At 48.1% G+C, this 14,020-nt stretch overlaps 1 protein-coding gene across 2 annotated transcripts in view; it reads left to right on the top strand.

The window, feature by feature from the left end:
• The window catches only part of ZNF395 (zinc finger protein 395), a 44,552-nt gene extending 30,940 nt beyond the window's left edge, over nt 1-13,612 (top strand). For both annotated transcript variants that reach the window (XM_053901091.1, XM_019440876.2), the window contains exons 4-10: nt 1,483-1,592; nt 5,227-5,462; nt 5,924-6,024; nt 6,762-7,038; nt 8,623-8,715; nt 9,596-9,699; nt 10,000-13,612. In XM_053901091.1, coding sequence (XP_053757066.1) covers nt 1,483-1,592; nt 5,227-5,462; nt 5,924-6,024; nt 6,762-7,038; nt 8,623-8,715; nt 9,596-9,699; nt 10,000-10,111 — 1,033 coding nt within the window. In that variant the 3' untranslated portion in view covers nt 10,112-13,612. The remainder of the gene's footprint in view (nt 1-1,482; nt 1,593-5,226; nt 5,463-5,923; nt 6,025-6,761; nt 7,039-8,622; nt 8,716-9,595; nt 9,700-9,999) is intronic.
• The last annotated feature ends 408 nt before the right edge of the window (nt 13,613-14,020 follow it).

The following is a 14,020-nucleotide window of genomic DNA, read 5'->3' as shown; positions in this document are numbered from 1 at the left end:
CACAAAGGGCATGGCCGTGCTCCAATAAAATGTTACCTATGGACACTCAGATTAAAATTTTATCTTATTTTCTTGTGTCACATATCAAGAGAGAATTATTTTTAGAACCATATAACAATTGTGCCACTCTTAGCTTATGAGCTGTATAAAAGTAAGCAGCAGAGCACGTTTGTCCCATAGATTGCTGACCCCTGGCTTAGATCTTCAAAACCGCTGATGAGTGAAGAATGCCTATTTTGCTTTAGAATTTTATGATACAATTTTCCCCCAAGAATGAATGAATATATATATATATTATATGAATATATATATGAATTATGTGAATGAATATATATATATATATTCTCATCTCCTAATTTCTGTATTATATATTCCATTGGTCTTGTAAGACTAAGAAGGAAAATTGGCCAGTGGGGATTGCCATATGTTCAGGGTGTACAAGTAGTCAAGCCCCATTCCATTATTTCTGTGTCTGTCTGTGGGTACTACCCTTGTTGACAGCATATCCAGTGTCTTCAGACCAGACCAGAGCAATAGTATTTGCTTGTGAATTCAGTAGAACGCTGGCAAAGAAATTGTTTTGTTATTCTATGGAAATAAAAATTCAAAGATGACACACAAAAAGGGGATGCTAATATGTTTACTATATTACTAGTCTTGGTTTAGCTGCCTCAAACATGGTCCCAGATTTCAGTGGATCTGAACTGTAAAGAAAGAATTAATATAGTCCTTTGAAATAGATGAGCCACCTAGAAATTTACTTCAGAATAACTTTTCAAACATTGGCCATAACTTATAGACAGCTCTAAGTTTACTTCCACATGATGTTTATATGGATTTTTAAAAGTCCATATGGATTTTTTAACATATGGATTTAAAAAAATTACATGTAAAATTTTATAGACCTCTGGTTTCTAAGCATTGAGATTTACACCAGGAGATCTAGTGTTTCTGGTTTACTTGCTCATTGGCTTGTGTACTACGTTCAGGAGCTATCAGAACACCTCATCATTTTTCTTAAGGGGAAGGGAAAAGAACTGGTTGGTGTAATTGCACCTTTCTTAAATTTCAATAGAAGATGAGGAAAGGAGGGTAATTTTAGTGCCTTTGAATTCCAGCAGGCGTCTTTTATCCCTGTGGTTGATTTTATTGCTTTTGCTCTTCTTCCTTTCCCCCAAGTAAAATTCTCAATTTTAAGCCACAGTTAGAGTTACAAAGTGAATTTCGGGGACAGTGGCGCTGCCTCCAGGTGTCAGCAATGGCATGGGACCGACCTGCTTGCATTGGAGTTGACTGATACTAGAAATGCAATTCAGAATGGGTATTTTTCATGAAGAATGAGGAGAGAGACCTTCATGCTTTAGTTAGCATGCACACTGGCTGAGTGGAGTGGGGTATAGAAGGGACAGTCCAGAAGTGCAAGACGATCATGCTACCCGCTGTGTCGGAAGTAACCTTTGGCATTTACCCACTTCAATCTAGGAAGTCGGATGCAGTGGAAATGGATGAGATGATGGCGGCCATGGTGCTGACATCCCTGTCCTGCAGTCCAGTCGTGCAGAGCCCTCCTGGGGCTGAGGCCAACTTCTCTGGTGAGGAAGGGGTCCCTGGTGGGTACTGGGTGTGGCACAGGCCCGCCACTAACTGCCTCTGCTTAGACCAGCCAATTGCCTGGCAGTAGGATTTCCGGAGTCTCTTCTCACTTGCATCTCAGACTGGCTGAGTGGCATTGAGTTAGATGCTTCCATTCTTTTTCTTCAGTTTCCTCAGCTGGGGAGGAGTTTCCTGGTGCATTGTGAAGATGATTGAGCATGAGGCTGAGCCACACTGGCCACTCGAGTAAGTTCTTCTATGGGAGTAAGTGAGTGAGGCACTTTGGTGGGGGCCTGAACAAGGCCAGTAGAGGAATATTTAGTTCACAGAGAAACTTACTAAATGGTCCCCTAGTGGCCTCAGAAGATTCATGCCCCCATTCCAAGTGCCTAATTCAGCCTTGTAAATTCGTGCGGGCCTACAGGCCAAGGACCTGGAATAAATGAGCTGAAGTCTAACAAATCCAATTGCTTAACACAGAGCAATAGTATGACTTCACAGCAAATTCCTGAATTAAAAGAAAATCCTTCTGGTGCGACCCCTAAAATATATATGATCAGTAATATGGGAGGAAGAAGGGTTGCCTTATGTTAGTAGTTTGACCAGACTGATAGTGAACCTGAAGTTGTTTTTGAACTTCATTATAGGGCTGGCCTAACTTACTCCCAGGGAATAACTTTTCTTCATTGGTGACATCTAACTGAATTGTAGGCTACTTAAAAGCTTACAGGAAAATATGAGTTAGCTGTGAACACTTGTCAGGAGGAAGGTGGCCTTTGCAAGTATCCCTCATAAGGAATTTCCCTAGATAGAAGGTAAATTGAAAGGTGTGGTAAAGCAGGCTTACTTCCTTCACCCAGAGCCTGCCAGACGGCACCTATGTGTGAAGCTGAGCATTGCACACCTGCTCTGTTAGTGCCTGGGAGCTGCACAGGCAAAATGGGGAGGAAAGGAGCCAACTTTAAGTTTTTTAGGAAATTCCACAAGTTTAGGAGATCCAGGAGGAAGATCAGGAAAGTGTCATAAAGGCAAAGAAAATCATTGACTCCAATTCCCATCAGGTCGTGTGCGTCTTGTGTGTGTATCATACATAAGTACACGTTCACACACACACATCCCAGCACCAACATTAGACACATCTAACTGATAATATGCCGTGATCCTGATATCTTAAGTCCCAGTTTGACAGACATTTTTAATGGTCTATTAAAGATTTTTTTTCCATTACAGTGTATTTCTGATCTTATGGTTGAAGTCAGTGGAAAAATAAGGTTCCTTGGCAGCTAATTATATTGAAGTATTTTGCCAGGTGTGGTCTATGCCTTGCTGTAATAATCATAGGTACTATTTGCACAGAAACCACATATTCTCTTTGTTCTCTGTACTGTTGGGATGGCTGTGTGTGTGTGTGTATGTGTGTGGAACAGAGGGAATTCTACACATTTCTGAGAAATTCACTGTAAACTCTCATAGCTGTGCATTTGCAGAGGAGCGCTTTGTTTTCATGGTATAGAAAATCTGTTACCCTTGCCCTAGAAGATCTTATGATCTAAGGTAGAGTCATTTATGTTTATCTTATAACATAGAGATTAATGTATGATACTACATTTTTCTTTTGTTTTCTGTTTTTCTCCCATTGTATGTCAATTTGCCAGTTCCAGTGTTTGAGCCATTTGGGCAGTTCCTGTGTGGAAGGCTGCTGTACTATAGGGTGAACCTGCCATTTGACCTGCCCTTTTTCTCCAGAGGCCTGGTCACACTAGATGCAGCATTCTATTCCCTGGCCTGTCTCTCCCTGATGTACATGTGTGGGCCTTGGACCTGTTGGCCCATTGGTGGCTTCTGAGTTCTTCCCTGAAGGGTTATCCTGTTTTAAGCCCTACATGTGCATGTTTTCAAGACATGGGTCGCTTCAAACTGGGTTTTCAAGAAGTCATAGCTTTGAGACTTGACAGTGATACTTAGGGAGGGAAGAGTTCCTCCATCCCATTCTCTTCATTTGGAGGAGAGCCTGCCTTGGAAACACGGAATGCTGGGAATTTCAAATGTCTAGATTAGCCTAGAAGTAGGCTAATCGAGCTTGGGAATCGAGCAAGATGAGAGAAAAGCATTAGGGTTTTTATCCTGACCATAAGGGAGGTAGTAGTTGACCTTAGAATCCAGGGTAGGGCAGCTGTTTGGAATGGCTACCCATGCCAGCAGGTGGGGCTTTAGGGGACATGGCCATCATATGACACATGTCACAGTTCCCCGCCCCCCCTTCTCTTGCTATTTCTGTGTCTCAAAATTTCACATTCTCCTGTACTATAAATTAATCTGGATTTATGGCCTAGTCATGGAGAGTCTAGGTTGGATCTAAAGCAGCAACAGGCAGTTTTTTGTTTGTTTGTTTTAAATGTTTATTTATTTTTGGGGCAGAGAGAGAGGGGGACAGAGGATCCCAAGTGGGCTCTGCTCTGACAGCAGCGACCCCCATGCAGGGCTTGAACTTAGAAACCATGAGATCATGACCTGAGCCGAAGTCTTGTGCTTAACCAACTGAACCACTCAGGCGCCCAAGACAGGCAGTTATAAACTGAAAATTGCACCTGTCTCCCTGTGGTCTTCTTCCTGTCTAGACGCACCACTGGGAGCAGGGCAGTGGGTTCGGGGCTGTGTTGGATGGAAGGGCCTCCCCGTCAACTCATGATTAGTTTGAACTGGCTTTGCCACTCCATGGTGGGGTGGGGGGAACCCTAAAACCTCTCATTTCTGAGCTCTGGTAAAAGGATCCCTGCTCTGCACTACTGGCCATTTCTTACCACAGCCACGTGGGTAATCATTAACCGACAGACACACACTGCAACTTTGTTTTATGTATTATTAATAGAAAGATAACGAACTCTCAGAAGTTCGTCTTTCCTTCTCCAGATGTGTTGCTTGTGGATAAAAGCAGGAGTTACCCAGGCTGTAGCTAGTCTAGTAAATGTCACACCTCTTGTAGCCATAAGAGCTGGTGCAACTGTTTTTTCACATGCAGGTTTTGAGGGCCTTCCCTGTGTTTAAATTCTTGAAAGGCATTTTTCAAGAAAGCCTGGCCCAGAAGCCCTTAAGTTGGCCTTGCCATCTGACTCTGCTGCTGGAGGAAGGATCCCACATGAGATCCAGCAGGCTTGTGGTGCAAGTTCTCATCAACCCTTTCAGGCCTAGATGCAGGAGGAGGGGCTCTCCCTCCCCACACCCCACTCTCCTCCCTGCTTTTCTTTTTAACATATAAAGTGAGAAATACATTTTAATTAGGCTATCTTTCTATTAACAACACATAAAATGAAGTTGCATTGTGTGTATGGCGGTTAATGATAACCCACGTGGCTGTGGTAGGAAATGGCCAGTAGTGCAGAGCAGGGATCCTTTACTGGAGCTTAGAAATGAAAGGTTTTAGGGTCCCCCCCCCCCCCCCCCCCCCCCCCATGGAGCGGCAAAGCCAGTCAGAGCCAGAGCCAGGAATTGGATTCAGGAACCCAGACTGCAAACTAGAATTTCATGGTCTCTGACTGGGGCTGTTGGTCTGGATCTGGTGTAGACAGAGGTGTGCCAGAGGTGTCCCCTGCCTGGGGATAGCGTGTGAGCGCCCTCTGTCTTCTCTCTGGTCAGTTTCCCGCGCGGCCTGTGATCCTTGGAAGGAAAGCGGTGATGTGTCGGACAGTGGCAGCAGCACCACGAGCGGGCACTGGAGCGCGAGCAGTGGCATTTCTACGCCCTCGCCTCCCCACCCCCAGGCCAGCCCCAAGTATTTGGGGGATGCCTTTGGTTCTCCCCAAACTGATAACGGATTTGAGACCGATCCGGATGCTTTCCTGTTGGATGAACCAGCTCCACGCAAAAGAAAGGTATGTGATGTGGTGTGGGGCTGACGTCAGCTTGGGGCTGGCTTTGGAGGGTATGGGGGGCCCCCCAGGTCCTGGGTGTTCTCAGGCTCCATCCCATTTCAGTTTTCCTTTGTTCCTCTGTTCTGTCATGATATCCCCAGGAGCCCACTCCTCCTCTTTTATGCTTGTTCCTTTTCACCTCTGCCCTGATCCCTGCCCTCTTTGCTGCTCTCACATAGGGCCTGTGTGTAAGGGCCTCTGGCAGGGTCTTACCCACAGCACGAAGCACTGGTGTTGGCAGTGGGACCGAATCCTGGGACCAGGCTCTCTGCCCCTGCCTGTCAGTTTCTCTGGTCCCAAATCCCTTCCCTAGAGCCTTTTGTTGGCTTGTATTTGAAGGCAGCTCAAGTCTCCACTGGATGAGGGTGAGGAGTGGGGAGGGGAGGGGCACATCCCAATGCTCCCATCTTCCTTTCTCCTAGAACTCTGTGAAGGTGATGTACAAGTGCCTGTGGCCAAACTGTGGCAAAGTTCTGCGCTCAATTGTGGGCATCAAACGACATGTCAAAGCCCTCCACCTGGGGTAGGTATCAAGCCCGGGGCATCTTTGCCTAGAGACCCACTCGGGTGTTCCTCCAGCCTGCCACCCACAGCCAAGAATGGTTCTGAGAAAACGATTTGCTGAGAATACCACCTGGTGCCTATCCCCGACCCCTGTGCCTGGCAAAATAGCCTGTTGGAAAGAGATCTGTGCTTGGAAGGGAAGACCCTCTTCTCATGGTGAATGATGATGCCATTCATGGGGAAGGAGCGCCGCCCATCCTGTGGACGTGTCTTCCTGCCTCACTGTAGGGGGAAAGATGTGTGAATTCTGGGTAGAAATTGGGTAATTTGACGACACCTCATTGTGGCTTCTGCACCTGCTTCCCCTCAGGGAGCTGGGCTCCATTAGCTCTGACTCCCTGGAGCCAGAGCTTCTCAGGGAGGTGGAAGATGACCCCCCAGCCCTCTCCCTTGAGGAGAGAGTGTGACCACAGGTAGGTGGGACCTGGAGGGGACCCGGGGCAGAGCCAGATGGCTGTTGCAGGAAGAGAGACACGTTCTGTGAGAGGAGGAGCCTGAGGTGCCAGGAAAAACCGTGTTCAAGCACGTAATCCTCTATGACGCCTTCTGGCGTCCCAGGACAGGGCCTTCTGGATGTTCTCGCGGGCTCCTTCCCTGACTTATTGGGTGGGCCTGGGCAAGTGCTCTTCCCTCTTCTGCCATGCGTTTCCTGAGGCAACTTGTTCCTGACCCTCACTGCATCTCCTTCCCTCACAGAGACACTGTGGACTCCGACCAGTTCAAGCGGGAGGAGGATTTCTACTACACAGAGGTGCAGATGAAGGAGGAAGCTGCCGCTGGTGCCCCCACAGCTGACCCAGCCCCAACCCCCAGCATGACCAGCCCGCCCCTTGCTCTCCTCCCACCACCTCCTCCCAAAACTCAGTCCTCAGGCCCAGAACACCCTGGCCTGGAGTCTTATCTGCCCTCTGGTGCTCTCAGCAAGTCAGCTCCTGGCTCCTTCTGGCACATTCAGGCCGACCATGCATACCAGGTATGAGGCTGGGGCACATTGGGAGCTCAGCCGTGTGGCCGTAAAGGATATTTGTTGTCTGACATGTCACTGGCCAGCCTGATCACAGGCCACTGACCACCCTGACCGAAGGCTGAGCCCTTTGGCTAAATTGCTGATCTCTAGCTTCTATAAAGAGGGAAAGAAAAATGATTTCACACTCAACAAATGTGGGAATTCCAGAGTTCTGCATCAGTGGCTGTCATGAGTAGTCACTAGAATCTGGCTGAATCCCTGAGTAACCAGGTGGATGGATTTGGACTGGGGAATCGTTACATCACTGCTTACAAAAGTGGATGGAATAGTGCAGTTGGGTTGCCCAGAGTAAATCTGTAACTTCTCTAAAATTGTGTTACATTAACAATCCAGCACCCTTTGTTTTGAATACCTACCGTGTGTCAAACATTGGGCTAAACTTTTTTTTTTTTTTTTAAATTTTTTTTTTCAACGTTTTTTATTTATTTTTGGGACAGAGAGAGACAGAGCATGAACGGGGGAGGGGCAGAGAGAGAGGGAGACACAGAATCGGAAACAGGCTCCAGGCTCCGAGCCATCAGCCCAGAGCCTGACGCGGGGCTCGAACTCACGGACCGCGAGATCGTGACCTGGCTGAAGTCGGACGCTTAACCGACTGTGCCACCCAGGCGCCCCTGGGCTAAACTTTTTAAATAGAATAAGACATAGTCCCCAACCAACCTTGTGAAATGCATGGTTTAGCTGGAGAGAGAAATGAATATGTAAGTTTGATTGAGTATAATGAGTGGTCAAAGTACCTTACGAGAGGCATGAGAAATTGCTGTGGGCACAGGAAGAATCACGCTGTTATGCCCACGTAGCTGGGAAAGTTGTCATGGAGGGGGTTACATGTAGGATGGTCCACATAGGTACTCTGAACACACAGTTTGTTTTCTGGCATTTTTTTTCTTAAAATCCTTTTATGCCTTCAGCTTGGTTTTATCAGACTCTAGGGTGATTTACACGTTAGTAATTAAAAAGCAGTGCTCTCAGTCAGACAGCCGTCACAAAATGAGCCAGCTCTCCTTCTCATTAGAACGAGTGGCTGCCTGGTTAGTTTATGTTTGGCCAACTTCAGGAGGCCCTTCGGGAAGCTGGCTGACCCTGCAAGTTGGGACCTATAGAGGGCGGCTGCATCCGGGCTTCCAGGAGAATGTTGCTGCTTCCCAGTGGTTGCCTGGGGACATCATATACTTGGTGCAGCAACACCACCTGTGCTCAGAAGGGTTTTGGACTGCTTCGGGGAACTGCCTGTAGCATGTTCTTGGTAGGTGAGCCAGCTGAGAAGCTAATCCACTGTGATGATTCAGTCATGGGGCTGGCCTGAAGACCAGCTCTCAGAGAAGGGATCCAGCAAACAACTGGAGCCAGGGACTAAGGAGGGTATCAGAGTTGGGCTCGCTCTGCCGGGAGCAGAGTATTCGCGTGCACCCCCGTCTTTTCCTCTTGGAGGCCCATGCTCTGTGGCGGACCGTGAAGTCGCAGGAAACATGGGCGGACTTGCTAGCTGCCTGACTGGGCTCCAGGCTGACCTGCTCTCATCTCTGGCAGGCTCTGCCATCTTTCCAGATTCCCGTGTCGCCACACATCTACACCAGTATTAGCTGGGCTGCTGCCCCCTCCACGGCCTCCTCCCTCTCTCCGGTGAGTGTGCCTATCTCTGAGCCCGTGGGCCCCCCTGGGGGTAAGCCTCCGCATGTTACCAGTGCTGGAGGCCATCTCCCCGCACTTGCCTCCAGCGCCCAAACTTCCTGAAGGCCTCCATACACTCTCCCCCTTGCCTTGCCCTCCCTAGTGGGTCACAGCCCTCCTAGGAGGTGCAAGGAGTGTGTCTGCAGAGGAGAAGCCAGATAAAGCAAGTTTACTGCCTAGGAAGTCACCAGGCAGGTCTGCAGTCAGTGCCCTATTGAGCTCTGAGTGTGGGTGGGTGCTCGTTAAGGTTTCAGTGTGGAGAGAGAGGAGGGCAGAGAATATGGAGGAGGTGGGGAGGATGAGGGGAGGAGCATGAAAGAAGATGGGTGCTAGTGGGGGCACTGGGAGGACCGTGGCCTTAGGTGGCTTGCCTCTGAGCTAAAATAAATCAGATGTCCTTTTGAACCACCCATAGTGGTCGTGGTCTTAAATATCGCCTACAGGAAGGCATCACACATTGTCAAACCTGGGTGCCTGAAGGTGGCTTTCAGGCAGCGCAGTCTCTCCCTCGTTCCACATGTGGTAACTCCATCTAAACCTGCAGGGAGCAGCCCACCAGGAGGCCTGAATAGGAGAGACCCTGTTCAGGTCACTCACTCTTTCGAAAATGTGGTTTAAAGGCCTGTCCCTCACTCTGCAGCCTTTCCTCCCTACCTGGCGCCTGCTCACCTGTGCCTGGAATATCTTACCAGGGAAAGCCTCCTGCCCTCCTGCCACAAAGAGGGGCTTGGCGGGTGTGGCTGACTTTCTGGTGGGATGGTTGTCTCACCTTTTGCTTCTGCCCTCATGCCCTTGGCCTGTGCTTATGGCCTCTCTCTCTCCCCATGGCCAGGTCCGGAGCAGGTCACTAAGCTTCAGCGAGCCCCAGCAGCCTCCACCTGCAATGAAATCCCACCTGATTGTTACTTCTCCACCCCGGGCCCAGAGCAGCGCCAGGTGAGACAGTTTGCTCCGTGGCCTCCCTTCTGGTTTCTGTCCTCACTGTCCCCACTACAAGTGTGGGTTCTGAGTCCACCAACCCTAGTCTCCTGGGTTAGTTCCCCCAGGGTGGCTGGGGGTGAGGGGGTGGGGGTGGATGCAGGGGAGGGTAGATGCAGGGGCGGAGGCCTTTGCTCCTCTGGCCCCTTGGCTCTTGCCCTTCCAGCCTCTGCTGGTTTGCTCAGCCTCTCGCCTGGCCACTGTCCAGGTCTGCAGCCGCCACTGCTTGTCTGTATCCTCCTTATTCTTTTTTGCCAGGAAAGCCCGTGGGGAGGCTAAGAAGTGCCGCAAAGTGTATGGCATCGAGCACCGGGACCAGTGGTGCACGGCCTGCCGCTGGAAGAAGGCCTGCCAGCGCTTCCTGGACTGAACCCGCCCTGCCACCGGCTCATCCTCCCTGCTCCCTGCCCCCACCGGCAGCCAGACCGCGAAAGACAGACGCGTCCCACGCCCTCTGCAGAAACCTGAACGATAAAGAGTGGACATTGGGAGTTTGGGTTCTATTGGCTAAGGTTTAATACGTAAAACATTTCCCCCCTCCCTTTTGGGAACATTTGAGTTTTTAAAAGAAGAAAGGAAAATACTCCCCCCGTACCCCTAAAATAGGAGAGAGCCGAAACTGACCAAGGGTATTCTGCAGTGAACCAGAGACCAAAGAATTAATTACCCTCTCTTTCCCACGTCTCTGTCTAGGGGATTAGTTTGCATGTATCAAAAGAAGGAACAGCTCATTCTGTTTTCCTGCTGAGTTGGTGAATTCTTTGCTTTCTCAACTCTTCCAGAAGGGACTGTGAGCAAGATGAATTTACTTTTCTTAAAAAAAAAAAAAAAAAAAGAAAGAAAAAAAAGTTTCTGGCTGATGACTCCGAGAGCAGGACCTGCTGTGGTTGGTGGGGGGATAGTGGGGGTATCTGTGCACTTTTTAAGGTGCAGCCAGCCCCTCTTCTCCACCCGAATCCAGGAGAAGGGAGAGCCTGTCCTCACCGAGCAGCTTCTATGGAAGTAAAAGGAAAACCCTTTCTTGATGACAACTGTTTGAATCTGGGTTCTCTCTGAAGTTGGGTTGCATCCCAACAAGTATTGTATGGCTTCTTCTTAAAGCCCAGACTAATAGGTTTTTAAAGACTGTCCCCAAATAGCTGAGCCAAAAGGCTATACGAATTCACTTTTTGAAATGTGGCAGTTAAACACTACCTTGATCATTCTTTCCTCTGTTCCTTGAGGAAACATTGGAGGGTTTAAGTGTTCGTGAAAGCCCTCTGCTGTTACCTGAGTGAATAAATTCCCTCTTGATGTTCCTCCCTCCAGTTGTGGAGGTGACACCTTTAAAACACTTTGTTTTCTTTTCCCAGTGTATTCAGAAGCCTTTTATCTGATTCAAGTTCCCTTTCATTTGGGTGAGAGACCCCACCCCCACCCCTGTGCAGGTTCCTCTTTGTCTCTGGCTTTACCTGGGATTTTCCCATTCCCTCCGAAGGCTGCAGTTGGGGCTGGCGTGGGGGATGGAGAGAAAAATAAAAAGAGAGAGAAAGGTAAGTGGCAGCTTGCCCCCATGTTGGAGCGTGAGTTGGCAGGTTCCCAATTTTTAGGTTGGGTCAGAGGGCCTGGGAGAATGTGATAGGACAGGACTCTGCCATCAATGCAGGAGGTCTCTGGAATTTTATCAGTGTTGGTCCAGTTCCTGAGATGGGAGGGTCAATTTGATGTGGTGCGACCTTCTCGGAGGTATCTGCTGAGCACCATTTCTTGCCTGCAGGTGGGAGGGGGAAAGTTAACTCTGAAGAACTCTCTGGAGGAGGGGTTGGGTTAGCAGCTGCTAGTGCTTTAGCCCTCGTTTCTGGAGGCCTGAAGAACTGAGAGCAGCCTGGATTGCATTGCTTGGGAAGTAAATATGCAAAACTATTCTTGTTGATGAGGGAGATGTGGACGGGGAGCTTGGGGCCCTGCCGATCAGTGCTTAATTAAACTGTTTAATCCATTTCTTGGATGAAAGACAAGCTGAGACCTCAAGGGAGGGCATGTTTTGTTTTGGGGCTCCCCTTTCTTTTAAGCCTGACTTGTTTGGGAGTTTGTCAGGTCGGCATGAGCATGGCCACTCGGTGCCCAGCTGTCTGGGGTCCCAGTACTGCACTTATATCCCTGAAGTCGGGGGCTCGAGAATCCCACCAGACCACCTATCCTGGGGCTGGGCAGCAGCGTCCGTCCCCTGGCTGTAACCAGGCCATCCTCTCTTACTCCCAGGTGGAGATACTGGCCTACTGAGGATCCTTTGGCCACTGCATGTGGGACTTGTGCAGGTGCTTGTCAATCTGTGACACACAGAGTATTAGAAAACCCGCCAACCTTAGAAGCATGGTGTTGTGAAGGGTGATAGTGACCCGGGTTTGGTGATGGAGGGAAAGACACTCATTCATAGGTGTCTTTGGTGGTAATGGGGTATATTTTTATAACTTAGTAAAAAAAAATGTGGAATCTGTCCCTAAAGCTAGAAACCAGGCCAGCAAGAGGTGGCCCAGTGTCCTTCTTCCTGTCTCTTCTGCCACCCTGAGAATTAAAAGCTGATGGCAGGTTGTGGATTGTCCTGACTGCTCACTTCCCTCGTTCATCTTCAGATCTTCTTGGTGAGGGGAGGGAGCTTCTGAGACGTGAGGACTCTGCCCAGCAGCATCCTCCCCTCTCTTAATCAGGCTCTTGTTGAGTCTTGTCTTCAGAAAAGCTGTTTTCATTTTCCCCCTCAGTTTGGACCGTGTCGATATAACTGGACAGCAAGACTTCCTCTAAGTGAGGTAGGCTTCTCATGTCCTTGGTACACAGGGCAGAAAAGGAAGAGGAGAAACAAGAAATGGATGAAACAGTTTAAAAACTGAGGTGGCTTTTTTTTTTTTTTTAATGTTTTATTTTGGTGCAGCTTTCCCCCATCTGTATGTGCTCCTCTCTCCTTTTCCATGGTGATGGCCTCCTCTAGCCTCTGCCCTCTCGCTCCATCTTGTGGCTGTTGTGTTCTTGACATGTGGTCTGTCCTTGGGGTTGCCCCGTTTGTTCTTCTCGGAGGGTGGGGGTGGCTTGTGAACTGATCAGCAATTTTGCCTGTTCTCTACATCTTTGTGTCTCTCCCTGCTTCCCAGCCCACCTGGGCAGCAGAATCTGATAGGTCAGGTGCCACAGGAGTGCATTTGAAACTAACAGGACTGATTTTTGAAAGAAGTGATGTTGGGAAACCCATTTATTCCAGGGATGTTGACCCTATTCAAAGTATTTCTTGGAATTTACCTTTGGAGTCTGTGGTGCCTGCTTGAAATAGCCTTAATGATACTAAATCTGTACCTATGCTCATTCAGTGCGGAGTCTGGTGAATGATGTCTGTGGTCAAGTAAGATCACAGGCGCAAAGCTCATGGATGGACCAGTGAGGAAAATAGCTTGGATTTATGTGGTTCTTAAGCTGGCTGTGAAAGCAGGTTTGTAATTTCAGAGAGCGTTTTGAGTGATAGCCACATTGTGATTCTAAGCCTATAGCTTGACTCCTTGGAGGACATTATTAATTTGGATGTGGAAACTCTGATTTGTTTGAAGAAATCTGTCCTGTTACTTTCTGGACCTCCCAGGTTCTGACTTTACCAGGGGCCAAAAAGAAAAAAAAAAAAAGAAAGAAAGAAAAAAAAAGAAAAGAAAAAAAAAAACAAAGGAAAAAAGGAGAGAAGAGGGAGATAAATCCCATCTGTGAATTTGTCTTATTGGCGCCTTTTCCCCCAGCTGTCTTCCAAGTATTATTTTTACTGTTAAAAATTTTTTTAAAAAAATGTGAAATGTAATGTTTTTACAGCAACAATATGAAATATATTTTATAAGGAATAAAATGGTACATTGTCTGATTTAATGTGTGCCTGTCCCTCTACCCCTTCCCCCTACAAAGGATAAGATTACTGTTGTTCTTGGTGTTAAACAAATGGTGGCATGTGGGCAAAGCGTACACATTCATTCATTCATTCATTAGCTTATAATAACGATAGGGACCAGGGACCAGGCCAAGTGCATACATGAATAACCAAGTGCTGACCTAAATAATCCAATGAGAGAGTTACTACTACTATTCCCATTTTACAGATGAGAAGAGGGAAGCACAGAAGTCAAATAACTTACCCCAGGTCATAAACTGTGAAATAACGGCACTAAGATTGTAATCCAGGTAGGAACCATTTTATATACTGCTTGTATTGACAGTGGGGAGCGTGTTCTTGGCTATATCCCTGAGTTGGTTGAGGAGTTGGCAAATGACTTAG

Source organism: Panthera pardus, unplaced genomic scaffold (assembly GCF_024362965.1).
Source record: "Panthera pardus isolate Hobbes unplaced genomic scaffold, ASM2436296v1 HiC_scaffold_13, whole genome shotgun sequence".
NCBI lineage: Eukaryota > Metazoa > Chordata > Mammalia > Carnivora > Felidae > Panthera > Panthera pardus.
This window is presented reverse-complemented; position numbering and strand designations above follow the sequence as displayed.